At 31.4% G+C, this 27,945-nt stretch overlaps 1 protein-coding gene across 2 annotated transcripts in view; it reads right to left on the bottom strand.

Moving 5' to 3' along the window:
- Positions 1–27,945, bottom strand: part of LOC114325122 (cadherin-23) — a 232,050-nt gene that overhangs the window by 163,683 nt on the left and 40,422 nt on the right. For both annotated transcript variants that reach the window (XM_050650944.1, XM_050650945.1), the window contains exons 4-5: positions 27,685–27,908; positions 15,253–15,357 (exon numbers count right to left, since the gene is read on the bottom strand). In XM_050650944.1, coding sequence (XP_050506901.1) covers positions 15,253–15,357; positions 27,685–27,908 — 329 coding nt within the window. The remainder of the gene's footprint in view (positions 1–15,252; positions 15,358–27,684; positions 27,909–27,945) is intronic.

The raw sequence follows: 27,945 nt of genomic DNA on the forward strand, positions 1-27,945 counted from the left end.
TAAATAATCTATCCGAAAAATATATTACCTGAAAAAATCTTATATGCAGATACGCCAATACACTGCAAAAGCCTATGTTCTATTGTTACATCTTTTCACGCCTATACACAGTGGCGTAGCCTAGCCTCACAGGGGCCCGTGTCAGTGTTTGTGGCGGGGCCCTTTTCCAAAAACTACAGAAAGTTGCCAGATTTAGCTATACCTCGAATTGTATCCAAAATAATCGCATAAACGGAGTTTTTTAGTTTCTAATAATTTCATTTTGAATTGTGTGGCTTAAATAATAATAGGTATCTCACTTTTCGGCTTTAAAATAAGTGAAATGAATTTCGATGGAGGGAGACAGATTTGAATTAAAACGAAACCGTAGATTTTCTTATTTTCTAATAAGTTCTTTTAAAATATGAACAAAATAAGTTCTTTTAAAATAGTTAAACGAAATTCAAAAATAGATATCCATACACCTAATTTATAGATAAAGAATTAATGCAGTCACTGAAGGTTTTCACCTCCGATTTCGTTGAACCTCCATCGATTTTCATGAAAATTGGTGAGTAATTAGAGGATACCTGAAGGAACAAAAGTGACATGATGCGAACTTGCGCTTTTACCCTGGGGGTGGATGCCATCCCTTCTCGGGGGTGAAAATTATTTTATTAAAAATAATACCATAAATCGATATAGGGACAAATGCTAAGCCAAATTTTGTATATAAAGTTATTAATATAAATCAATACTTTTTGAGTTATTAAAGATCAAAAATTTTATTTTTTCTTAAAAAAATGCATGTTTTAAATCGGGTTTTCACGTATAAATCAAAAACTATAAGCTTTTACAAAAAAGTTGTTATTACTGAAATTGAAGATAATAAAAAATTGAATACATTCCTCACATAAAGAAATAACTAATGCTAGTTCAAAGTGAGTTATTGGCAATTGAATGTGTATTTTTTTCGACGAGTATTCAAATCTAAGTATTCAAGCGTAAATAACGGGAAAACGATGCAATGTATAAAATATTCCTGTTAAACTTTTGTCAAAGAACTTCGGAATACCTATCAAATGAGCTTCAGAACAAGGTAATAGCGTCAAAATTAAGTAAGTTATAATGAAAATAAAAGAACCGTATCGAATTTTTTAGGAAAAAGTGAAAAATAAAACATACGCCATTTCCACAAAAATTAAAATTTATAGTAATCCTTAGAAGAACTTCTTTATATTAGCATAGGTAATGTTTTCGATAATTTTGACCGGTTTAGAATGTATATTTTTGAAAAAAAGATATAATTTTAAAAAATCATAATTTTTAAAATTATTGTAATTTTCATATTCTTTTGATAATATTCCAAAATACTCAATATACGTAAAAAATTATATATAACCAAATTTTAGTTTTTTCTGTGCCAAATATTTCACTTGTTTCACTATTTTTATAGGGTAAAAACTAACCGAGATAGAAACGTTTAAATCTTAAATTTTGCTGTGGGAACCATGCAACCGGGGCCATTTATCGTTTTATTTTTAAAAAATAAGGGGTTTAAAGGATTAGGTTTAACGTGCTTAAATAGTACTTGGAATTAGCTTTCAAACAGTTTTTAGATAAACCTGATATCGTAACCATGAACGGAGTTATTAAAAAAAAAACAATAACATTTCTTGGAAAAATTTTTAAAAGATAAATTTTGAAAAAATTTTGGAACATAAATTTTAACGCTATCAATATGTTCGGGGGCTCATTTGATAGATATTTTTAAGTACTTTGACAAATGTTTAATAAGTTTATGTTATAAAATGCATCAATGTCCCGTTATTTCAGCTTGAATACTTAGAGTTTTTTACTCGCCGAAAAAAATATACATTCAATTACTTATAACTCACTTTTAGTTAATAATAAAAGGTTTTTCTAGTAAGATGTTTATTTCTTTTTTTATTAGCTTCAATTTTGATAATAACAACTTTTTTGTAAAAACTTACACATTTTGAGTTATTGATAAAAAATTGGTTAAAAACATGCATATTTCTCAAGAAAAATTAAAATCTTTGATCTTTAATAACTTAAAAAGTTTTGATTTATTTTAATAACTTTATATAACAAATTTTGCTTAAAATTTGTCCCTCTATCGAATTATGGGGTTATTTTTAATAAAATAATTTTTACCCCCGAGAAGGGGTGGCATCCACCCCCAGGGTAAAAGCGCAAGTTGGCACCATGTCATCTTTATTCCTTGAGATATCCTCTAACCACTCACCAATTTTCATGCAAATCCATGGAGGTTCAACGAAATCGGAAGTAATAGCTCATATCCACCTTCAGTGACTCCACTAAATAGATTATTCTCGTAAATGCCAATACCCAAACAATAGGTACACTATTGTGTACCTCTTTCACACTTCCTTTCATATTTTCATACTTACTATTTTTCATACTTCCACTGTGTACCTCTTTCATATTGTGTACTTCTTTCATACACACTCTTTCAAACCTTCAAGAGTAAAGCGATTACAAAAATTGCAATTTGGCATTATATAGTGGCCTCTAAGGCTAGCACTCCACTTGCGATTTGTAGTCGCGGCAACAAAAAAAATCGCTGTCGCAGAAAATTTGGCTTTTAAATGTTTTTTTACTCTAGATAAAGAAGAAGTCAAAACGTCAATTAATACTTTATGCGAGAAACATAAAAACGATGTTGATGAAACCAAAAAGAACTTGCATAATGAAATTACCCATTTTGTAACGTTATGCCAAAATTTGAATAAACATATAATTTATGAAAAATTTGATGTCATCCAGGATGTAAAGGCAACTTTTCCCAATATCTTAACTTAACTGCAAATTTATTTGACGCGTCAGGTGAGCGGTCTTTTTCGGCTTTAAAAAGGATAAAAACATATTTAAGGTCAAATTTGGATCAAAAAACCTAGACGCACTATCACTATTGTATATAGAGAATGAAGAACTGGAGAAACTGAATTGTGATAATATTATATGGCAGTTTGCGAGATGCCAAATCAAGAAAAAAAGTGATCTAATTTTTGTCTTTATGTATTTTTTAGAATATGTTTTTTTGCTTTCCATGTTTTGTTTTGTGTTGTTTTGTGGTACTTTCTGTTTTTTATTTATGTTTTTAAAAGTATTTTTTGGATTATTTTTTACGTTTGCTATTCTTCTTGCTTGTTTAAAAAAATTACTTTATGGATTTTATAATAATCCATTATAGTTAATGCATGTGTTTTCTTGTTAAAAAATTGACAAGGAATAGCAATGAAGGGGGCCCCTAAACCTCCAGCGCCCAGGGCCCGAAGTTAGGTTAAACCGGCACTGCTATCACCCATACTTTTAACGTCTACTCTGAGGTAATATTTGCGAACTCTTTATCGCACCCTTCAGAAGGAATTAGGATAAACGGTGAGAGAGTAAATAACATCCGCTATGCAGATGACACAGTATTAATGGCTGATTCGGACCATAGTCTGCAGATACTGTTGGATAGGGTTACTGAGAGTTGTGAAAAAATGGGGATGAAGATCAATACTGCAAAAACCAAAGTTATAAGAATATCAAGGAACAAAAATTTACCTCTTCCAATAAATATGTGAAACACCAACAGCTTGAATACGTAAGCCAGTACAAATATCTTGGTTGCTGGTTCAACAATCAACTTGATTAAAAACAAGAAGTCAAGAACGAGAATAGAGGTAGCCCGACAGGGGTTTATCAAAATGAAAAGCTTATTTTGTAACAGTAGCATTAATATCAGCCTTAGATGTCATTTTCTGCATTGCTATGTGTGGTCAATACTTTTGTATGGAACGGAGGCCTAGACACAACAAAACACTGATGAACAAGTTGGACGCCTTTGAACTCTGGCTTTATAGAAGAGACTTGAAAATACCTTGGACAACGCACACCACCAACGAATATGTTCTGAGGAGAATAGGTAGAGATAGGGAACTGCTAAAAATCATTAAAGTCAGAAAAGTTAGCTACCTGGGACACATAATGAGAAACGAAAAGTACCGCCTCACACAACTGATCATCCAGGGTAAGAGTGAAGGAAAACGGGGTCCCGGTAGGCGCCAGATTTCATGGTTTAGAAATATCAGAAACTGGACCGGCCTTGATTCAACATCTTTGTTTAGATCCGCATTGGACAGAGACAGATTTGCCAGTGTAGTCGCTAACCTCCACTAAAGGAGAAAGCACCACAAGAAGAAGAATTTTCGACTTGTCATGGTGATGACATGTGAGCTATAAATTACAAAAAAGTTTTGACAGTTTTGTGGTTTGACAGAAGTTTGAATTTTTAAATGTCAAAATGGTGCAATGGTGCATCTCACTCGCACTCACATTGATAGCTGCATCAATACGCTCCTAGCGCTCATTGTTAATAATTAAAAATAACCGCTTAGTAATAAAATAATAACAAAAACTTCTTCAGTATCTTGTAGGGGGGTCGTTAAAATTTTATTTGGTGACTTTCGGACTTTCATAATTAGTCCAGAAAGCCACTGCGCATCCGCTAGGAAAAATATTCTAATTCGGATTTTTTGCACAATCTTACTCAAAAAGGACCCCTTTTAACAAATTTGCATGTTGCCAGGACCAAAAGTTGGTCAAAAATTTTTTAAACGTTTTTTTTTTGTTTTTTCCTAAAATTATTTTTTTTGCATGGAACAAAATTTTTTTAGGTTTTTTTGATCATTCCAAACAGAAAAGGTCTTTAGTGACTTTTCTCTAAAAATGACAGTTTTTGACATATAAGCGATTAAAAATTGAAAAATGGCGAAATCGGCCATTTTTAACCCTCAAAAACTATGTGAAAAACTGAAAATTTGAATGTTGCCAAGGTAGGTAGATATTCTTTAAACATCGATTGATGAAATCCCGAAGAGTTTTTTGCAATACAATGTCAACAACCCCTTTGTTTTTTAATTGCCAATCAAGCGTGCGCGACACTATTTTCCACCGTTGCATGTGTATGCAGTATGGTGCAAATGAAAGGAATAAATTCGTTATTTCGTAAACCAGCGACTTTAAGCAAAAATCCCGAAACAGGTCGATTTTTATTTTTAAGTTATGATATTGTGACATATATGGTATACTAGTGACGTCATCCATCTGGGCGTGATGACGTAATCGATGATTTTTTTAAATGAGAATACGGGTCGTGTGCTGGCTCATTTGAAAGGTTCTTCAATTCTCTATTCAGTAATATAAACATGTACATAATTATTTATACAGGGTGTCCAAAAATTTTTTATTAAATTAAATCATTTGGCAAATTGACAAAAAAATTAAATTTTTGGACACCCTGTATAAATAATTATGTAAATATTTATATTACTGAATAGATAATTGAAGAACCTTTCAAATGAGCTAGCACACGACCACTATTCTCATTTAAAAAAATCATCGATTACGTCATCACGCTCAGATGGATGACGTCACTAGTATACCATATATGTCACAATATCATAACTTAAAAATATAAATCGACCTGTTTCGGGATTTTCCTTGAAGTCGCCGGTTTACGAAATAACGAATTTATTCCCTTCATTTGCACCATACTGCATACACATGCAACAGTGGAAAATAGTGTCGCGCACACTTGATTGGCAATTAAAAAACAAAGGGGTTTTTGATATATTATTGCAAAAAACTCTTCGTGATTTCATCAATCGATGTTTAAAGAATATCTACCTACCTTGGCAACATTCAAATTTTCAGTTTTTCACATAGTTTTTGAGGGTTAAAAATGGCCGATTTCGCAAATTTTCAATTTTTAATCGCTTATATGTCAAAAACTATCAACTTTAGAGAAAAGTCACTAAAGAGCTTATCTGTTTGGAATGATCCATAAAACCTAAAAAAATTTTGTTCCATGAAAAAAAAATATTTTAGGAAAAAAACAAAAAAAAAAACGTTTAAAAAATTTTTGACCAACTTTTGGTCCTGGCAACATGCAAATTTGTTAAAAGTGCTAAAAAGTGCTAAAAAGTGTTAAAAATGCAAATAATTTTTAACTGAGTTATTAAGCCTTGAAAATGGTGATTTTCGTATTTTGCAAATTTTAAATCGCGTATAACTCGAGAACAACAAAATTTTACAGAAAAATCACAAAAGACCTCTTTTGCTCCGAATGACCCAAATGATGTAAAGAAAATTGTCCTAAATAAATTTTTTTTGTGAGTTTGTTTAAAAAAATTGTTTAAACAATTTTTCGACCACAGTACCATCTGACACCCTGTGGATTCGTTATTTGGTCGAAGAGGACCTCTTTTTTAGTAAGTTTGTGCAAAAAAAATCGAACTGGAATAATTTACCTAACGGGGGCGACGATACAGCCTAGACTAATTTGAACATATTCAGTAACATTTAATTTCTAGAATCGGCTGTTTTTGTGAATCAGAATCAACTTTTACTAAATGGCATTGGGAAGAGTATACTTTTCCTAGTTGGAGTCTACTTTTACTAGTAAATGTTGAATATAAATCTTCATTTTATATTTATAATCAACTTTTACTGAAACCAGCCGTTAGAGTCGACTCCAACTAGTTGAAGTCAACTCCAACTGGATAATCAACTTGAACTGTAACATATATATTGCAAAAGAATTATTTTTTTGGGTGGAGTTTGTTCTAGATATTCTCAAAATGACAATAAAAAATGTCAAAGAACATGTGAAAGCAATCTCTTAGAGTTTTCTAATTAGGCGCATCAGAAAGTACGGAAAATTTCCTACAAAAAACGTTGTATACATTTTTTTCCATACTCAAATCTTAACCCTGTAAACGACATTGAAAAATGTGAAGAGTCTAAAACTTCGGTGCTTATAAGAATAGACGTAAATATGACACATTATGCTTAGAAGTATGTATTAGAAGGCTGCATTTGTCACTGTGACACTTTGTGCTATACAAAGTAGTATTTGAAGGTACATGGTCTCTGAGTTTCTGTTTGCCACGTGTGTTGGAAAATAAAATTTATATTAACTATGGAGTGTTTTTGTGTCTATTTTTGAGTGTCAACAGTTTAAATTTTAAGTCGCCAGATCGAAAGTGAAACCATTCAACGTAACATTTTTGAGTAATTTTCGAACATTTTACAAAGTTAGTAAAATACTTGGTCATCAATTCAATGAGGTTCAGTTGCCAGATAATTGTGAAAGTTCTTTTGAATATCATTCTTCGTGCTATAATGCTTTGCTTGATTGAAAAAGGGTACCTAAATAAATTATTATTAAAATTGTATAACGTAATTTTTCTCAACTTTCTACAAATGAAATAATAATGTAATTAATATGTCACATGACAAGAAATAATTTGCTGCCAAAATAAATCGATTAGTTTAAATTTGAAATTACGATTGCAATTTATTATGAATTATTGTCAAAAGTGACAGTTTTTCTTAAATGGAAATGTATTCATAGACATAAGGGTAGACAGGGAATACAGTGCAAAAAGTCGATAGGTGGTCTATCTATATCTTTTAACCAAGCGATCCCGCGCATGTGGCAGACAAAGATAGCTAGACCACTTAATCCATAATATAATTTGCCTGATCTACTATAAATGTATTACAGTGAGATATCTAAATGATGTTGAGATAAATCGAAAGATATCGATTGTAATTGATTGCAGGTACTTTTGACATAGAATAATCACCCCTTATTGAAATTTCAAAAATTATTTTTTTAAATTGTCCGACTACAAAATCTACCCCTTATTTTTTTCCGACAACAGTCATTCTTGGTAAGGAATAATTTACTTAATTAAATTTCATCTTTGTCGGAAAGCTATTTATCACCAGAATTTTTGTCTATATCTTACTTGTTTAGAATGTCCGACTACGAAAACTTCCCATTAATTTTGTCGGACAGAACTTCCAATTGCTTTTTTAACCTTTCATTAAACTCTCATGCAAAAATCAGACTGCTATTCATCACCAACATAATTCCTGTGATGTGACATGTTCTACGTGTCGGACTCGTTAAAATGCCCAACATTTTTGTCGGACAAAAATTTTCGCATATATAACATAACGTTGGCTATCGAATAAACTTAAAAACAAGTTGCTATTTTTCACAATCATAAACTTGTCAGGACGGCACGTTTATCATGCTCCACAATTAAAACTTCCCCTGTTCCAGTGTTCCCGTGCATCAAAGTTTGTCCGACTAGACACCGTTAAGCTATTAACAAATTTTCAGCTTGCTATTAATCAACTTTTCTTTCTTACGCGGGATCCAGGCCTATGACGGATATTCTTGAGTTGGGGTTGATTTCATGTAATCGAATGAACTATCTTTCAGTAAGTCGTCCCAGGAACGCAACTCATAAATATTAGCAATATCATTTTAAGGGCTTCTACTTTAAAATGTATAATATATGTCTGAATTGCCAATATAAATGAGTGAGATTAAATAAATTATTAGAAGAATTTTTTTTGCTTAGCAACAACTCTTTTGTTTATTTTAGTAATATTTTGTATTTTGACAATGGCACCCGATTTGGGCGTCGAAACGTTAATAAAATTATTTTTTTCATTTTAATTGTGGCTTATTTCCCATATAAATAATTAATTCATTAGTTTTATCACTTCAACCATTTTTTCCGGTATCCTTTTTTTTTTAATTTTCTTTATTATATCGCTAAGTCTTACTCTATCAAATGCTTTCGTTAGGTCTACGAAGCAAATATAATATGCAGGTTTGTTATATTCTATCGACTTCTCTTTCACTTGTTTCATGACAAATATTGCGTCCATCGTCGACCTGTCTTTTCTGAAGCCTTGCTGTTCTTCTCTGTTCTTTATCTGTGATTCTAATTTATCCTTGAGTATGCCTATGAATAACTTCATTGTCGTATTTAAGAAAGTTATTCCTCTGTAGTTGTCCGGGCATGATCTTTGTCCTTTCTTAAAAATCGGTATTGTGATACTGGTGTGCCAACCTTGTGGTATCTCTGCTCTGTCTAAGATTTTGTTAAACAATGTTGTGAGATAATTAGTGAGTTTCTGACCGCCGTATTTCAGCAGTTCGTTAGGTATTCTATCAGTACCTGGCGATCGTCTATTTTTTAAGATCTTCATTCTCGCTTCTACTTCAGTTTCTTTAGTGATATACCCGTCTTCTGTATTGTAATCGTGTTCGTCATTGGAGTCTTCACCTTTGTAGAGTTCTCTGAAATATTTTTCAGATGTTTCAGTTGGTATCCCTTTTGCCTGTACAAATTCAGTTACTGGTTTTTTTCTGTTTTTTAGCATTTTTCAAACTTTCCTCTGTGCGCCATAGATGTCGTGATCCATATCACTTGTGAACTTGCTCCAGTGCTCTCTTTTTATTGCTTTTATTCGCGAATTTATTCTGTTTCTTGTTTCTACATAGATGGTGCGTTGTTCCTGCGTTCCAGTGCTTTTGTAACACAGATAGCATTTTCTCTTTTGTTCTGCGAGTTCTTTGACTTCTTGACAAAACCATGGTTTGTTGTTTCTTATTGAGCTGGTGGTATATAACTCCAGGTGACGAATTTCACCCTGGCACCAGGTACCTCGGTGATCATCGCTGTCATGAAATTCGTGCTCAGCGACCCCGAAAACTCCCGAGTTATGGTTATTGACTGATTTTGAATGATTATAACATAAAACTTCAGGCAACGAACCCCACCCTGGGCACCAGGTAACTCGGAGACCAGCGCCGTCATCAAATTCGTGTTCAGCGACCTCCAAAACCCTTGAGGATAAAAATTGAACTCATTCCGTCATATTTCCCGAGTTCTAAATTTTTTATTTTCCATCTCTTGAAGATGTACTTTGAAAATGCATTTTGCACAAAATGCAATTTTAGTCTCCCGGAGATCAATTTAGCTCACAAAATTTCCTGACACTCTCTCGAATCGAATGCAAAAAGTTGCATGACGATTCATCTTACTGCACAAAATTCCTAGGTTTTGGGCTTTTTAGTGCTTCGTTAATTTGCCTATTACAAGAGTAGTTTTAGTCGAGGAAATGAAGCATTTTGGCTCGCAATTTTTTCGTCCAGCATGGATTTACTTGAAATTTTCACAGAAGGTAGGGAATAGTCCAAGGATCCGCTAAAACCTTGGGGGTGGTTGCCACCCCATCTCGGGGGGTGGAAATTTTTTATTACATTTTAACCGTGTAAATGGATGTAAAAAGTAATTCTAAGAAAATAATGTTTTTTACATTTTCTTCGTAAAACTAATATTTTTCTAGTTATTCGCGCTTGAAAGTAACGGTTTTTCGATGAAAAAATCTACTTTTTTAGAGGGTTTTTTGAGAATACCTCGAAAAATATGCATTTAATCAATAAAACTGTGGATATCAAAATTGTATCTTTTAGTAACAAAAACCAAACTATTTTTCTGTAACATCTTTAAGACCAATACAAACCGAGATACGGCATGTTAAAAGTTAGCTTTTTTCGTCAAATGCATAATTTGAAACATTCAAAGTAAAATAACTGAAAAACTTTGCATTTTTCGAGGAAAACTTAAATAATATTTTTTCAAGTATACAGTTAGGCCTTTCAAAAAATAATAATAAAAGTTTCTAGCCTGAAAACTAAGCGACTTATGATCAAAAAAAGGTTGGTACCTACCTGCTTTTCTCTATGAAAAAAATCAGTGAAACGACCCACTAACTACCCTCCTAAGTAAAAATTGGTCTTTACCTGTCTGTAATTCCTTTTATATTTGTATTATCAATACACCCAAGAAGTTTGATCTATTTAAAAGGCCTAATTTTAGAAAAATTGGAGTTTAAAGAAACATTAATTTTTGGAATTTCCCATTTTTTCACCTTTTACTTCAAAATATCTTCGAAAATACTGGAGATACAAAAAAAATTAAATGTTGTTCTGAAGCTATTTTCTTGTGGCATTTTTATAATCAAGTATATTCAAATGGGAATATATAATAAACGTCGAAACGTTAATAAAATCATTTTTAGGTAAAATTGTGGCTTATGTACCATTTGAATATACTTGATTAAAAAAATTAAAGATTACTAAATTGTAGCTTTTTTAATAACTAAAAATTACTTGTGCATAGATTTTCATTACAGTAAACAGTTAGCGAGATATAGCTGTTTAAAACATCTATTTACGAGCAAACATCCCCTTATTCGAGCAATTTAAACCCACCCTAATTAAAAACTAAGGGATCTTACGGAATTTAGTTAGTCTTACACAATCTTATAACTCTTCAAAAATCCTACAAAGTCATTTTTGAAAAAACTTCTTATTGCCAAAAATAAAGGAGCTATGTTTATAAAACAAAATTTTTTTTTCGAAAAATTCGGATAGTTCGCTTATGGATAATTTTCAATATATTTATAATACCACAGAACCGGTTCGTATACTGGAAGATGACTAAAAAACTATTTGTATTTGTATTTTTACATATTTGTAAATTCATATTTTTGTATAAATAAATGCATTTGTAATTCTTTAATTCTACTTTTTTTCTGTATAGATCTATTAAAATATCTACTTATAAAAACTGTAATGTTATTAAGGGTGGTTTTTAAGGGTTTAAATATTATGATATTATATCGTAAAGTATAAAACAATCATTATTTAACCAATCAAACCAAACTTTACCCATATTAAAGTTTACAATGTTTTTATATAATTTTTGACAATAAGGGGTAGTTTACACCCCTAAAAATAACACTGGAGAACACACTTTTTGTTGAGTTAGATCTGACACTTGTTTTTCACTAATTTTTGGCGTCTGAATCTGAGAATAACCTCAGATTTTGTCTATCACGTCAACTTTTTAAACTGAGGTGCCCATTGAGTGCCCCTATCTCACTTATGAGGTTCCGATGCTTTATCTTGATCATCAGGTTTCAGTTTGAAATAGGCAAAATATGCTTGTCTGACAAATGTACTGATGTTTGTCCTTTGACTGGGAATGGTAAAACTGCCACATATATAACAAAACGAATGGGGCCTGTTTTCGCACTTACGACGTGTAGGAGCAGAGGTAGCCATAATTAAACGATTCAGTTCAAACACACTAAGTAGTTCTATACACTTCAGCAACAAAATACTAAATACTGCTAACCGACACACAACGTTTTACCACAATATTAACTGAGTATAACAGACCTAACTGAACAGAAACAGGCATGTCTAGACCAGTTGCAGTTATCAGCGCGTCATTCCTCCCACCCACATAGAAAACGAACCTGACGTGATAGAAGAAAACTAAAAACAGTTTTGAAACCAGCATACCTAATTCTATAGAAAACAGCTAAGAAATCTAACTCAACAGAAATTCAGTCTCAAATTGTTCTCCAGTGTAATCAACGCCCTTAAGCATGATATAGAATATGACGTACAGGGTGAGATGATCCTAATCCCAAATTTTTATGTAAATCGATGCAAGACGAAATTATTCTTTTAGGATAAGTAAATTTTTTATATATAGCTCCAACAAGGTTGGTTTTAAAGGTTGAAATATTATGATAGTATATCTTAAAGCATAAAACAATCATTATGTAACTAGTAAGAACCAAATGTTGACAATATAAAGTTTAAAATGTTATTTTATAATTTTTTACGATTAGGGGTAGTTTTCACCCTTAAAAAACCAAAAGCGTATAACGGCTCAATATAGAAAATGAACTAGAGGGTGTAATGAGCCTAATCCCAAATTTTTGTACAAATCTATGCTGGACGAAAAAATTGCGAGGTTTTGCCATTTTTTCAGCTTCATTTCCTCGACTATTTGTAAACTCTTGTAAACATGTTGAGTAGATTGTAAATTGCAGTAAAGAAATAGAATAATTACACTTTTATAAAAAGAACTTTTTATAATAAAACGTTTTCATTATTTATAGGACCCAATATAAAATTATTAACAATTTTGTTGTTTCAATTTCTATGTCACAATAGTTATTTATGAAACAGTTCGTGAAGTATGCTTTTTGCGAACGCACGCGATGTTTAAAGCACGAGCGACAACGGAGCGAGTGCTTACATCGCGTAAGTTCGCAAAAAGTACTTCTCGCACAGTTCCATACAATATTTGTTTCTACGATAAACAAGTAAAAAAACTGTAACTATTCGTCACTGGAATTTTCTATTCTACAATTTTTAGAACTTTGACATTTAAAAATCCTTCAAACCACAAAACTGTCAAAAATTTTGTTGTAAGTCATTGCTCATATTGTCATCACCATGACAACGCGAAAGTTAAGGATATTATTTGATTATATGAAAGTGTGCCAAAAAACCCATTGAAAGTGTGCGAAAAAGTAAATCCCATTTAAAATACATTGTTACTTCACGCACACTTTAAACGCTTCACGCACTGCTATCTATAATGACAGTTTTCACAAACTAAAACCTTATACATAATATGACATAGATTAGATGAAAGAATTTTGTAATCGACTTTTTTAGAGACAAATTTTCACTAGCGAATTTAAACTCATATAAATCAAAGAATAGTATATTGTACAACAAGTGAGAAAAAAGACATATTTCTCACGAGCGCAGAAGTTTGTTGGCACGAGCCGAGGCACGAGGCAAGGGCCGCAAATCAAGCGAGGGAGAAATATGTCATTTTCTCATGTGTTGTAGACTGTACTTTTTCTGTGGATGCGGTTTTGTTAAGAGTTAAAACTTCAAAATTAAATAATTTAGGTGCTCTTAGGTATATTATATGCATAAATTGAATTAAAATACAAGTAGGTGGTTAATATTCTTAAAATTTATATACGTTATTTATTTAAAATTCCAGTTAACAGTTATTTTCGAGTAGTTATGAAAGGTAATTCCTGGTAAGTTTTGCTTCGACACATTTTGTTTGACAACATTAATAATTGTGTTTGTATTGTGCATGTTATCATGGAAACGGTGATCATATGTATGGAAACCGTAGGAGAACCCGTGAGAAAAAATATTTCTCACTGCAATGGCCGACTTTTCTCATTGCGTGAGAAATTGTTCGTTTTGAATATATTTAAGTAGTGAGAGATGTTGCACATTTTATAGCATCCATAGAAAAAATATTTAAAATGGTATACACTGATGAGCGCGCTAATAACCGGCAAAATAACGCAAAAGATGGAAAACATAATCCATTGCGAAACAAAAAGAGATTAGACTAGTGGAGGTGGAAATGATCGTTATAAACGTATAAAGTAACATTATATTATATAGTTTCCCACCTTTAGACAAATCAGAGGAGTATGAAAACTGTCACTGTGACAGTAGAATTTTATAAAATACCTGTCACAGACGTCTAAAGGTGGGAAACTATGTAATGTAATGTTAATTATTTATACGTTTATAACGATAACGTTTCCACCTCCACTAGTTTCATCTCTTTTCATCTCCCACGTCTAAAGGTAGAATTCCGCACCAAGCGACCGAGACAGGAGACCGCGACAGGTGACAGATAGGTCGCGATAGGCGATAGTTGGTCGCTGGTCTCGGTCGCGGGCTGCAGACCTACCCTAATATAATTGCATTGAGAGCAGTCGTGAGGAGACCTCGCCTATCTGTCGCCTGTCGCGGTCTCCTATCTCGGTCGCTTGGTGCGGAATTCTACCTTAAAGGTGGGAAACTATGTAATGTAATGTTAATTATTTATACGTTGATAACGATAGTTTCCACCTCCACTAGTTTCATCTCTTTTTGTTCCGCAATGTATTATGATTCCATCTTTTGCGTTATTTTGCCAATTATTAGCGCGATTATCACTGTATATTATAATATTTATATAATAATTGACTTATTATGAATTTTAAGTATATTAACTTTTAATTATTTATTAAAAAAATTCAAAAAAGATACGCAACAACCGGGTTTCGAACTCTGGACCTCTCGATCTGCAGTCTAATGCTCTATCACTGAGCCACCATCAATTCGTTTTTATCGATTTGTTGACCTACTTTAAAATGGAATCTAAATATCATTGCATTAGTCACATTTTTAAAATAGTTTGAAATTAAAAAAATCGATGTATCCATATAATAGCACTTAAATATTGCATTGTTAGCTAGTTCTGAGCTATTCTGAAAATTACAGGTGCCTAGGTAGCCTAAAACTATGTTTAAAATGGATTAAAAAATTTGTGGGCATAGTGACATAGTGACAAACACTAAACCAAGTATATATAAAAACGTTTTAAAAAATGTGGCTTAATCGCATATACATAAATGCAAAATAACTTAAACATGCCACCCACAAAAACACCATTTAAAAACCTTTCTAACCTTAGTGTCGATGAATATTAAAATTTTCTCTTGTGCCAGCCATCCGTCGGGATCATGCAATGTAGTATTGCATGGTGTGTCATCAAGACTATAGTCTAATTGTTCCTAAAAAATATAAATAATGAATATTAAGTTACATATATTAAGGTGAGAATCTCAAAAAATCCAAAGAAAAGAAAAATACACAAGACCAAAGAAATACGCGAGGAAAAAGAGAAACATGGAATAAAGATATAGATACTTATATCGGAGGTAGACAATGCAGTGAAGCGTGGAGATCCATTAACACTGGGAAAGTTAAAAGTTGATAAACTGGAAGAGATAGAATAAATAACATAGATATAAAGAGAAGAATGGGAGTGAACTCAGACATAATAGACTACATCGAACAGAAGAGGTTAACCTGGTGCGGACATGTCAGAAGAGCAGACCAAAATCTTGGATAAACCGAATAACAGAGTGGAGCCGATAGAAAGGCAGATCCCGAAGATCCTTCAGAGATGAAGTAGACGAAGCAATGGAGAGAGGAAATCTACAGGAAGGGGACTGGCAAGACAGAAAGAGCTGGAGAGAACGGTTGAGTGAAGGAATACAGTGAAAACTGTGGAAATCCTTAGTATATATTATATAAAGTTGAAAAAAAATTGTACCATAAAACCCAATAAAGCTAATACCAACAAAAAATGGATAGATTATTTATAAGAATTTACTTACCGAACAAAGAACAGAACACAAAGAACAAGCACAAAATGAAGTAAATACAGAAGGCGAACAAGTACTAATTGATTTAGCAGTAGTGACTAAAGCGGTAAATCAGCTTAAAAATGGAAAATCCCCCGGCGGAATATCAGCAGAATGGATAAAAAACGGAACACAGAAATTGTTTAGATCACTTACAAACACATTCACAAAGTACGTCAATGAAGACAGCATCCCAAAGGAGTGGAAAACAGCTTTCATAACATAACATAAAAAAGGTAACAAATTAGACTGCAATAACTACCGAAGGCTATCAGTAACGAAAAAGGTGAGTAGAATATTTGGAAGAATATAATCAGAGATATGATCGAAGAAGAATAAAAAACCCAGAAAAAGAAGAGAAGTGCGGGTTTCGAGCTGGTAGATCTTGCACAGACAACGTGTTCTGCTTAAAACAAATTATAGAGAAGAAACTAGCACGGAATAGATCAACACACCTTACATTCATAGATTTAGAAAAAGCATATGATAACATTTCTAAGTCGAAACTATGACAGGTACTCCAGGAAACTTCAATCAATCATAAACGCTTTTCAGAATATATACAACATAGAAGCCGAGATAAAATTAGGCAACAGAATATCGAAACCATTCAGAGTCAATAAAGGCGTACGAAAGGAGTGCTGTGTGACACTTTTTAAAATCTATGTTGGTAAAGCTCTCTAACAATGGAACTTGAAATGCAAAGGAATGGGCACACAAGTGGACGATGACACTTGCTTGTATACCCTCCAATTTGCTGATGATCAAGTAATATGTGCAAACGACAAAGAGGATCTTGAGTACTCGACACGAAAATTTAATGAGGAAACAGGAATGAAGCTTACGCAAAAATCAATCAAATATTTTTTTAAACAGTAATATTGATAAGGTAAATGTTTTTATCTTTTACAGACAGTAAAAGTTATTAGTTTTGTGATTAAAATATCCACAGTTATGGTTATTTATGTGTTTTTCTATCATCATAACCAAACTCAGTGTTAACCGAATTTTTCGATATCCGAGGTAGTCACGGTCCCAGATACCTCGGATAATCGCGAATCTACTGTACATAGATACTTCTATCGGAGGTAGACAATGCAGTGAAGCATAGATATTCATTAACACTGCGAAAGTTGATAAAAAATCCTACAACCCAATGCAGCTAATACCAACAATAAAATGGATAGATCATTATAAGAATTTACATACCGAAATAACAGAATACAAAGAACAAGCACAAAATGAAATAAATATAGAAGGTGAACAAGTAACTAATTGATGTAGCAGTAGTGACTAAAGCAGTAAAACAGCTTAAAAATGGAAAATCCCAGGCCCCGGCGGAATATCAGCAGAATTAATAAAAAACGGAAAGCAGAAATTGTTTAGATGTCTTGCATACATATTCAAAAAATACGTCAATGGAGAAAACATCCCAGAGGAATGGAAAACAGCTGTCATAACCTCGATACATAATAAAGGTAACAAATTAGACTGCAATAACTACCGAAGGCTATCAGTAAAACGAAAACGGTGAGGTATATATGGAAGAATAATCAGATGTGATCGAAGAGGAATACAAAAACCCAGAAGAAGAAGAAGAGCAATGCGGGTTTCGAGCTGGTAGATCTTGCACAGGCAACGTGTTCTGCTTAAAACAAATTATAGAGAAGAAACTAGTACGGAAAATATCAACACACCTTACATTCATAGATTTAGAAAAAGCATATGATAACATCCCTAACCAGAAACTATGGCAGGTAGGTAGATACTCCAGGAAACTTCAATCAATCATACAGTCATAAAGGCTGTTCAGAATATATACAACATGGAAGCCCAGATAAAATTAGCCAACAGAATATCGGATCCATTCAGAGTCAATAAAGGCGTAAGACAGAGATTCTGCATATCACCGACACTTTTTAAAATCTATGTTGGTAAAGCTCTCCAACAGTGAAAATTGAAATGCAAAGGAATGGGCACACAGGTGGACGATGACACTTACTTGTATACCCTCCAATTTGCTGATGATCAAGTAATATGTGCAAATGACACAAAGGATCTCGAGTACATGACACGAAAATTGAATGAGGAATTTAAAAAGTGGGGCCTGATAGTGAACATAGAAAAGACGTTGTTTGAACCTCTGCGTAGGTCAGGAAACTACTGACCTATAACTAAAAAAAACAATAAAACAATAAAACAATAAAATGATGTGAAGACTTTAAATACCTGAGAATAAATTATAACAAAGAAGGAACGGATGACGCAGAGATAAACTGTAGGATAAATAAAGCTAGAAAATTAATTAAATCTATGGAATATCACGGAGTACTGAAATAGGAAAGCAAATAATATTGTGAATATATGACACAATGATAAAAAACACACTGCTGTACGGATCTGAAACATGGCGTCTTAAAGAATATCAAATAAGGAAAATAGAAGCCACAGAAATGAATGCATTAAGAAGAGCAGCTAGACAAACGAAACTTGATAGGGTTCGAAACAATACAATAAAGGAAGAAATGGGTCTAAAAGAAACTGTGACTGACTAAATAGAGAGAAATCAGGTTACAAGTTATGGGCATGACAAAGAATGGCAGAAGAAAGGCTACCGAAGAAAGTAACAAAATGGATACCACCGGAACACATTAAACAAGAAAGACCAAAGAAATCGTGGATGGAAGGAGTTAGAAGATGATATAGATAGGTAATGATAGGAAGCGGTGGCAATTGGGCATCGGACAAGGTCACAGGACGTTCTAACCCGAATCTATACAGGGTGCGCCAAACCTCTGGTCTTCTTTGATTACGGCTAAACTATGAGATATGCAAAAAAATGTTTATAACAAAACTAATGTGTATCAAAGAGGTCTATAATTTAAAATTATTTACAATTATACAGGGTGAGTCAGAACGACGGTATGAACCAAAGTTTAATTTTTTTAAATGGAACACCCTGTATATTAAATCATTTTTGATATATTATTTAAAAATATGAAAAATTTGTATAAGGTCTTATAGGCCTAAAGTTAATAATTTTCGAAATATTTACATTTTTATTGAGAAAAATGGTAATATTTATAGGGTTGTGGATTATGTTTCCAAGGAAATAAAAATTTACGTGATAGGTCAAAGTTTTTAAAATATAGTGTTATTTTTAAATAATTTAATATTTTTTACTTTTAGCCATAAAATATACAGTGTGATCACTATTTGCAAATACAAAATTTTCTCATTTTTTTTAATGGGACACCCTGTATATTAGTTTTGCGTTTTGTAGTAAATATTACAACCTTTCTTTTGGTATAAGGTTGTATGTACCTAGCATGTTTCGTTTTGTAGATATTTTAAAAAAACTATAGATTTTACGTGTTTGCGGATTTTTTATTTAAAATTTTTTTTACAAAAAAAATAATTATAATCTGGTTTTAGAAACATACACTAAAATATAAAATATGAAAATAAAAACGTAATTAAAGATTAAAATAAATCGTATGCTAGTACGATTCAATTGAATTTAATAACTTTAAATTATTTTATAAAAAATATTTTACCATATTAATGAATGCATAAATTAGTTACTAAATTAAATAAACAACCAAATTTTAAATCAACCGTAGTAATTTTTCTACTACAGCAACTTTCCTGTACCAAATTAATTGTTAGTTAAATTGTATTTAGTTAAACTTTTAATTTGCCTTTTAAATTTACTTACATACATCTTGAGAATATAAAAATTATTATAAAGTATGCTTTGAAACAAATGAATGTTAAATGTATCATCCAAATTATTTATTAATATAAATAGTATTTACTGGTGTCACAAAAACTGGTAATACTTTTGTAGTTGAAATTTTTGTAACAATTTTTTATATTTTAAATTTTAATTTTGTAACCGAAAAATTTTTGGATATGACTTTTGTTTTGGGCGAAACCATTAGAAATTATTACCAGCTTTTGTGACACGAGTAGGTACATAGATACTATTTACTTCTTAATATACTTCCATAACGTTCATTTGTTTCAAAGCATACTTTATACGTTCTCAAGATGTAGTTAAATTAAAAAGTTATTAACTGATCTTACTCGTAAATACAATATAACTAACAATTAATTTGGTACAGGAAAGTTGCTGCGGTAGAAGAATTACTACGATTGATTTAAAATTTGGTTGTTTATTTAATTTAGTAACTAATTTATGTATTCATTAATAAGGTAAAATATTTTTTGTAAAATAATTTAAAGTTATTAAATTCAATTGAATTGTACTAGCATACGATTTATTTTAATCTTTAATTACGTTTTTATTTTCATATTTTATATTTTAGTGTATGTTTCTAAAACCAGATTATAATTTTTTTTTTTGCAAAAAAATTTTTAAATAGAAAATCCGCAAAAACGTAAAATCTATAGTTTTTTTAAAATATCTACAAAACGAAACACGCTAGGTACATAAACCTCATACCAAAAGAAAGGTTGTAATATTTACTACCAAACGCAAAACTAATATACAGGGTGTCCCATTTAAAAAAAATGAGAAAATTTTGTATTTTCAAATAGTGATCACACTGTATATTTTATGGCTAAAAGTAAAAAATATTAAATTATTTAAAAATAACATTGTATTTTAAAAACTTTGACCTATCACCTAAATTTTTATTTCCTTGGAAACATAATCCACAACCCTATAAATATTACCATTTTTCTCAATAAAGATGTAAATATTTTGAAAATTATTAACTTTAGGCCTATAAGACCTTATACAAATTTTTCATATTTTTAAATAATATATTCAAAAATGATTTAATATACAGGGTGTTCCATTTAAAAAAATACAACTTTGGTTCATACCGTCGTTCTGACTCACCCTGTATAAATGAAAATAATTTTAAATTATAGACCTCTTTGATACACATTAGTTTTGTTATAAACATGTTTTTGTATATCTCATAGTTTAGCCGTAATCAAAGAAGACCAGAGGTTTGGCGCACCCTGTATATTTATTAAGGTTTTGATGAGATTTGAAGAGAGTTGAAAATAAAGAGAAACAACTGGTGTATATAGTGGAAATAAGAAGGCTTAGACGGATGAGTGGAGCGACAAAGAAGGATAAAATTCAGAATGAGTAAATTAGGAGAAGTCTAGAGGTGGCACCAACTGATTCCAAAATGAGGGAGCATAGTTTAGGATGGTTTGGTCATGTTCAGCGTCGAGACTTTAATCACCAAATACGAGGAATTGTTGATCTGCGGGTACCTGGGAGGAGTAAGAGATAAATACCAAAGGAGACTTGAGAGAAGACGATTACGCAGGTCATATCGGTAAAGGGTACTGATATTGGTACGACCCAAGATATAAACTTATGAAAAAATGTAATTAGGGAAGGCGATTTTTAGTCCAGAGAAATAAGGTTTTTGTCGGGACACTTGAGCAGCCAGGTTGCAAATAGGATTTTTGGGTACTATATTAGTCCAGGGCGCATCTGTTTTGAGATGGACGTTGAGAGGTGACTCAAATTTTTTTGCAGAAATTGCTTGAAAATAAATCAAACAATAATATTTGAGTTATCCTCCCTCTCAAAAAGGTCCGGAACATTGTTTAAATAATCAAAATGGCAAAAAATTAAGGAAAAATTCGATTTTTTTCTTCGTTTTTTTATTATAACTTTAAAAGTAGTCATTTCCGAGAAAAGTTGTACTAACATAAAAGTTGCGTAATTAAATTTACTACAATATAGAATTGGTTAAAAATTTAAAAAATAGTTACCCTAGTTGCAAAATAGCAATAATTGCGAAAAAACCATACAAAAACAAGTATTCGCATTTTACGTTTTTCAACCATTTATGCCACACTTAGGACCTTCATATTTCACCCAGAAAAACTTTATGATACAGTAAAACAATACTGTAAATTTCGTTAAGATCGGTTCAATAGATTTTGCAAAATAAATTTTGCAATCCAGCTTTCGCAAAAAATATCCATTTTTTCAAAATGTTACAGGACTGAAAATAAAGCAGATAGCAAGTTGAATTTTTTTTTCCTTATAGAAGTGTACTGTACCTTTCATTTACAATTTTCAAAATTAAAATCGATTAATTACCACGGCGTCAGAAAATTTTTTAAATAAACATTAATTTTTGGTGCTACGCGCAGGACAGCGGTGTTCGATTCACACAAGTTGATTTCCACCAAAATTTCTTCCAATCTTTATCTAATATATTATTTTCTTACTCTATATTTTGTTGTATTTTAATATTTTAATTTCACAAAAATCAAACTAATTGTATTATTGTTTGTGAAATATTGTTTTAACAATTGCATATGTTTAAAAATAATAAACTTTTATTCTCTAAGTTAAAATATTTGAACAAAGAAAGTTTTTGCTAATAAAAGTGTTATTTCAAAGGATAGAGTATGTGTTTTTATTTTGCAATAAACAAATTTATTTATTTATATCGAAATGTAATAAAAATTAAAATGTATCAATCATTATCAAAGGTCATTGGAATGCCCAATCACACAAACTATCCGCTGTCCTGCGCGTGGCACCAATAATTAATGTTTATTTAAAAAAATTCCTGACGCCGTGGTGTTAATCTATTTTAATTTTGCAAAATTGCAATAGAAAGGTACAGTACACTTTTATACGCAAAAAAAATTCAACTTGCTATCTGCTTTATTTTCAGTCCTGTAACATTTTGAAAAAATGAATTTTTTTTGCGAAAGCTGGATTGTAAAATTTATTTTGCAAAATCTATTAAACCGATCTTAATTAAATTTACAGTATTGTTTTACTGTATCATAAAGTTTTTCTGGGTGAAATATGAAGGTCCTAAGTCTAGCATTAATGGTTGAAAAACGTAAAATGCCAATACTTGTTTTTGTATGGTTTTTTCGCAATTATTGCTATTTTGCAACAAGGGTGACTATTTTTTTAATTTTTAACCAATTCTATGTTATAGGAAATTTAATTACGCAACTTTTATGTTAGTACAACTTTTCTCGAAAATGAATACTTTTAAAGTTATAATCAAAAAACGAAGAAAAAAATCGAATTTTTCCTTAATTTTTTGACATTTTGATTATTTTAACAATGTTCCGGACCTTTTTGAGAGGGAGGATAGCTCAAATATTATTATTTGATTAATTTTCAAGCAATTTCTGCAAAAAAATTTGAGTCACCTCTCAACGTCCAAATGTACTAATATTTTTACAGATGCGCCCTGGTCTATATACCTAATACAGTGGAACCCCGATAAGTCGGCCCCCGATAACCCGGAAGTCCGGCTAACCCGGACCGATTTTCATCAGATAAACATTTTGATTTTCAATATTTTGTATTTTTCAATTTAATTGTGGCTTATTTCCAATCAAAATAGTTAATTATCAGACAATCCTTTCAACAATAAAAGTGTATGTAATATAATATTTGAGAGATAATGTGTCTAGACTCTCTGTGTCGTGTACTTATGTGTGTAATTTGAACACGAGATTAAAAATTACTCATAGTACACGCCGCAGAAACAACAGCCAGCTGTCTGCAGTATATATTCCTTTTTATTTCAAACTGTCAGCATTGTTTAGGAAAGACTATTTAAAAAATTATTTTATAAACAATGGTCTTTAGTATTGTGTGTCTTGTATTGTTTGGGTTTGGTTTTTTTTAGAATTGTAATGAGTAGGTAATATGTACTGTGCATATTTATAAAAATATTTCATGTTATTTCAATTTCAAAAATATTTCATGTTATTTCAATTCTAACGGAGTTTATCTGTAAGTATACCGTATTTTATTAATTTTTACCATATTCTCCGGCTATCTCGGATTTTCGATAACCCGGATCGGTCGTGGTCCCGATTAATCCGAGTTATCGAGGTTCCACTGTACATTATAAATACAAAAATGCCCATCACAGATCGGACGAGAATTTTAGTTATTAACAAATAAGTGTCAAAAATGGCAGGTTTTTTGTTTAAATCGTTACAGGTAATTAAATAGCTTATTTAGAACATTCATCTTTTAGTAGATGAGCAAAGGTTCAAAATGGCAGTTTTTGAATTTTGGTCCGATCATTTGTTGCTTCGCTAATTGCAAAATAAAACCAAAATTTCGAAAATAAAAAATTTGCTATAACTTTTGCGAAAATGAACTTATGACTTTGATATTGGACGAAGAGTTGAGACAACCAGTACATATCATGCACAAAGAATTTCAAGAGGATTCGTCAATTAGCTTAAATTTTATTCAATTTGTTTATCCCAAAGAGCTTTTTTGCAATGTTATTGCTCAGAAATTAATAACGATAGAGCAATTCTGTGAAAACTACATGAAAGAACACTTATCTTTTCAAAGAATTAAAAAAATCAATCAACAGTCATTTTTATCATTCCGAAAACATTTTACTTAAGTACAGTCATTTTTGGCTTAAAAGCAATTTGAACAGATTTGTTAATATTGACTGTAGAGTCAATCTACTTTGGGATTTTAAAAGCTGGTATTTTTACACGAATTTTCAAAAAAAAACTTTTCGTCTAGGTTAAATGCGGTCAAAGTTAGCCACTTTTATTATTTAATTCACAGTTACTTCTATATACATAAAATTCTCCTGTAATAGTGTTAGTTACCATACTCCTCCGAAACGGCTAGACCGATTTTTATGAAATTTTACACGTATATCCTGTAGGACTGAGAGTAGGTTTTAATCTATTTTTCATACCCATAAATTATAAGAGGGGTAGCACCCCTGACATTTTTTTTAATTTTTTTTGGACAAAATTGTCTACTTTAATTTTTTATCGTGTAGAATTGAAAAATCAATACAACCCTTAATTTTCACTCTTCTATCACCAACCCCCATTTTTTAATAGCCATCTATATATTGACTTCTATAAAATTCTCCTGTCACAGTGTTAAATGCCATACTCTTCTGAGACCGCTTGACCAATTTTTATGAAATTATACCGGGTGGTGAATTGGAAAGCGGGCCATAGGAAACTCAATGTAAAATTCTAAGCTGTTAAATTCCTGCTTCCCTAATTATTTTACATCAAAAGTCATCAGAAACTATTTGTAGAGAATTGAATTCTCTATTGAAAACAACTGTTAATATTGTTCTATGAACAATAATTATTCAAAATTTTGTAAAAATATAATACAATTTTCAGAGTAATACGCCAAAGCTAGGCCACACACAATACAATAATGTGTATAAGATTGCATTTGTTGACAATGAATTTATTATATTAACAATTAGAACTGTCAATTTTTTTAATTATTTTATCATTTTTTGTTTAAAACACAATAAAGTTGATAAGATACCCTTAGTTAAGGAGAAAATATTAATAATAAAGATATTTTCTTCAGTCAATAATGTGCTCACTGTCAGTTAAATAGTAACGTGTGGCCTAACATACCCACACATACCTACTGCGGTAAATACATTATATTTTTCAAAATTTTGGAATGTGTTTAAATCGTAGAACAATTGTAACTTCTGTTTTTAATACAGATTTCAATCCTCTACAAATAACTTCTCATGACTTTTGATGTAACATAATTAGGGAAGCAGGAATTCAACAGTTTAGAATTTTACATTGAGTTTCCTATGGCCCGTTTTCCGATTCACCACCCGGTATATGAATATTCGGTAGGTCTTAGAATCGGTCGTAATCTATTTTTGATATCCCTGAGTGATAAGGGGATCCCCCTAACATTGTGTAACTTTAGGTGGGGATATGTGTACATAACGTACTCTACAAGACTACGAGTAAATACAAATTGAAAAAATTATGATCAAAATCAATCAACAAGATACAATCAATCGGAGATATTAATCGCAGCATATGTTTGAAGAATAAATTTCATTTTTTGAGTGCACGGATTTTAATAGTTCCCCTCCACCGTCCACGAATCGATTTCGTTATTACGTAATTTTAAAGCTTTATTAACCACTTTGTTGAAATTCAAAGTTTATTCAAACTTTTACAAATAAACTATATATCTTAAGCTTCAAAATGGCGCTAGTTAGGTTGCTTAGTTGTTATAAACAAAGTAGCTGTGAATTAAATAAAGAAAGTGGCTATCTTTGACCGTAATTCACCTAGGCAAAAAGTTTTTTTTGAAAATTCGTGTAAAAATACCAGCTTTTTAAATCCAAAAGTAGTTTTTAGTCAAAAATATAGTCAATATTAACAAAGTTATTCAAATTGTTTATAAGCCAAAAATGACTCTACTTTAGTAAAATGTTTTCAGAATGATAAAAACGACTTTTTATTGATTTTTTTTAAATTCGTTGAAAATATAACTATTCTTATTTCACGTGGTTTCCACAGAACTGCTATATAATTCTTATTTTCTGAACAATAATATTGCAAAAAAAAGCTCTTTGGAATAAACAAATTGAATAAAATTTAAACTAATTGACGAATCGTTTAAACTTTTTTGTGCATTATATGGACTATTTGACTCAACTTTTCATGCAATATGAAAGTCTTAAGGCCATTTTCACAAAAGTTAAAGCAAATTTTTTATTTTGTAAATTTTAGTTTTATTTTGAAATTTCCGAATGAAGAAATGATCAAAACAAAATTCAAAAACTGCCATTTTTAATATTTGCTCATCTACTAAAAGAAAGATACTATAAATAAGATATTTAATTACCGTATTTTTACCTGTGGCGACTTAAACGAAAAAACTGCCATTTTTGACACTTATTTGTTAAGAACTAAAATTCTCGTCCGAACTGTGACGGGCATTTTTGTATTTATAATATATTAGGTATACAGTGCTAGTCAAAAGTCCGTACCCCCCTCGTATCTTTTGAACGGTTATACCTATAATCGTGAAATTTGGAGGGAGGAAATAAACGGACGTAGGCTTCTTAGCTAGTCATGACAGGTGACGTAATAGTGACAGATGACTTTACAGCGCCACTGTGACAGATAATTTTAAATGGGATCTTATGGCAAGTAATACCTCGTTTGAAAGATATTCAAAATACCTATTCAGCCATACTAATTTTTTCGGATATAAATTGATTTTGATTTTGGTAAATAAATGAAATAAATATAAAATTGTAGTTTCGCATTTAATTAATAAAAATTCAAATGTCCGCCTATGGTTTTTTTGTTAAAAAAGTTCACGTTTTCCAGTTCTCTAATAGTTTTTACGTCAACGTCAACCCTTTTGACAAGTAATCATAGGCGGAGGTTTGAATTTTTATTAATTAAATGCGAAACTACAATTTTATATTATTTCATTTATTCATCAAAATTAGCTTAAACTCAAACAAAATTAGTATTACTGAATAGGTATTTTCAATACCTTTCAAACGAGGTATCACTTGCCATAAGGTCCCATTTAAAATTATCTGTCATGGTGGCGCTGCAACGTCATCTGTCACTATTACGTCACCTGTCATGACTAGTTAAGACGCCTACATCCGTTTATTTCCTCCCTCTAAATTTCACTATTATAAGTATAACCGTTCAAAAGATACGAGGGGGGGTACGGACTTTTGACTAGCACTGTATAGTACCCAAAAAACCTATTTGCAACCTGGCTGCTCAAGTGTCGGGAACATGGTATATTTTTGCCTTATTTCCCTGGCGTATTTGCCTATGAATAAAGTCAAAGAAAATGATAACAATGTGTAACGTATGTATATATCTTACAGAAGTGGTACTTACATTAAAGTTGCATTTAAACGTTCCTAATTGTGGAGGTTCATCATCGATATTTTTGATACTGAATGCAATATCTATCTCGTCATTTACGGACTTTGAAATTCTGAAATTGTATGATCTTTCATTCGATTCGTAGTCAAATGTCTGTTCAGCATAGAATATACAACTTTCATTAATCGAAAACTTAAACTTCATGCCTTGAGTAAATTCAACATTCAAGTTAGGACCTGAAAAATATTCAGTTAGTTAAATAAAATTTAATTT

This window comes from Diabrotica virgifera, chromosome 5 (genome assembly GCF_917563875.1).
Source record: "Diabrotica virgifera virgifera chromosome 5, PGI_DIABVI_V3a".
NCBI lineage: Eukaryota > Metazoa > Arthropoda > Insecta > Coleoptera > Chrysomelidae > Diabrotica > Diabrotica virgifera.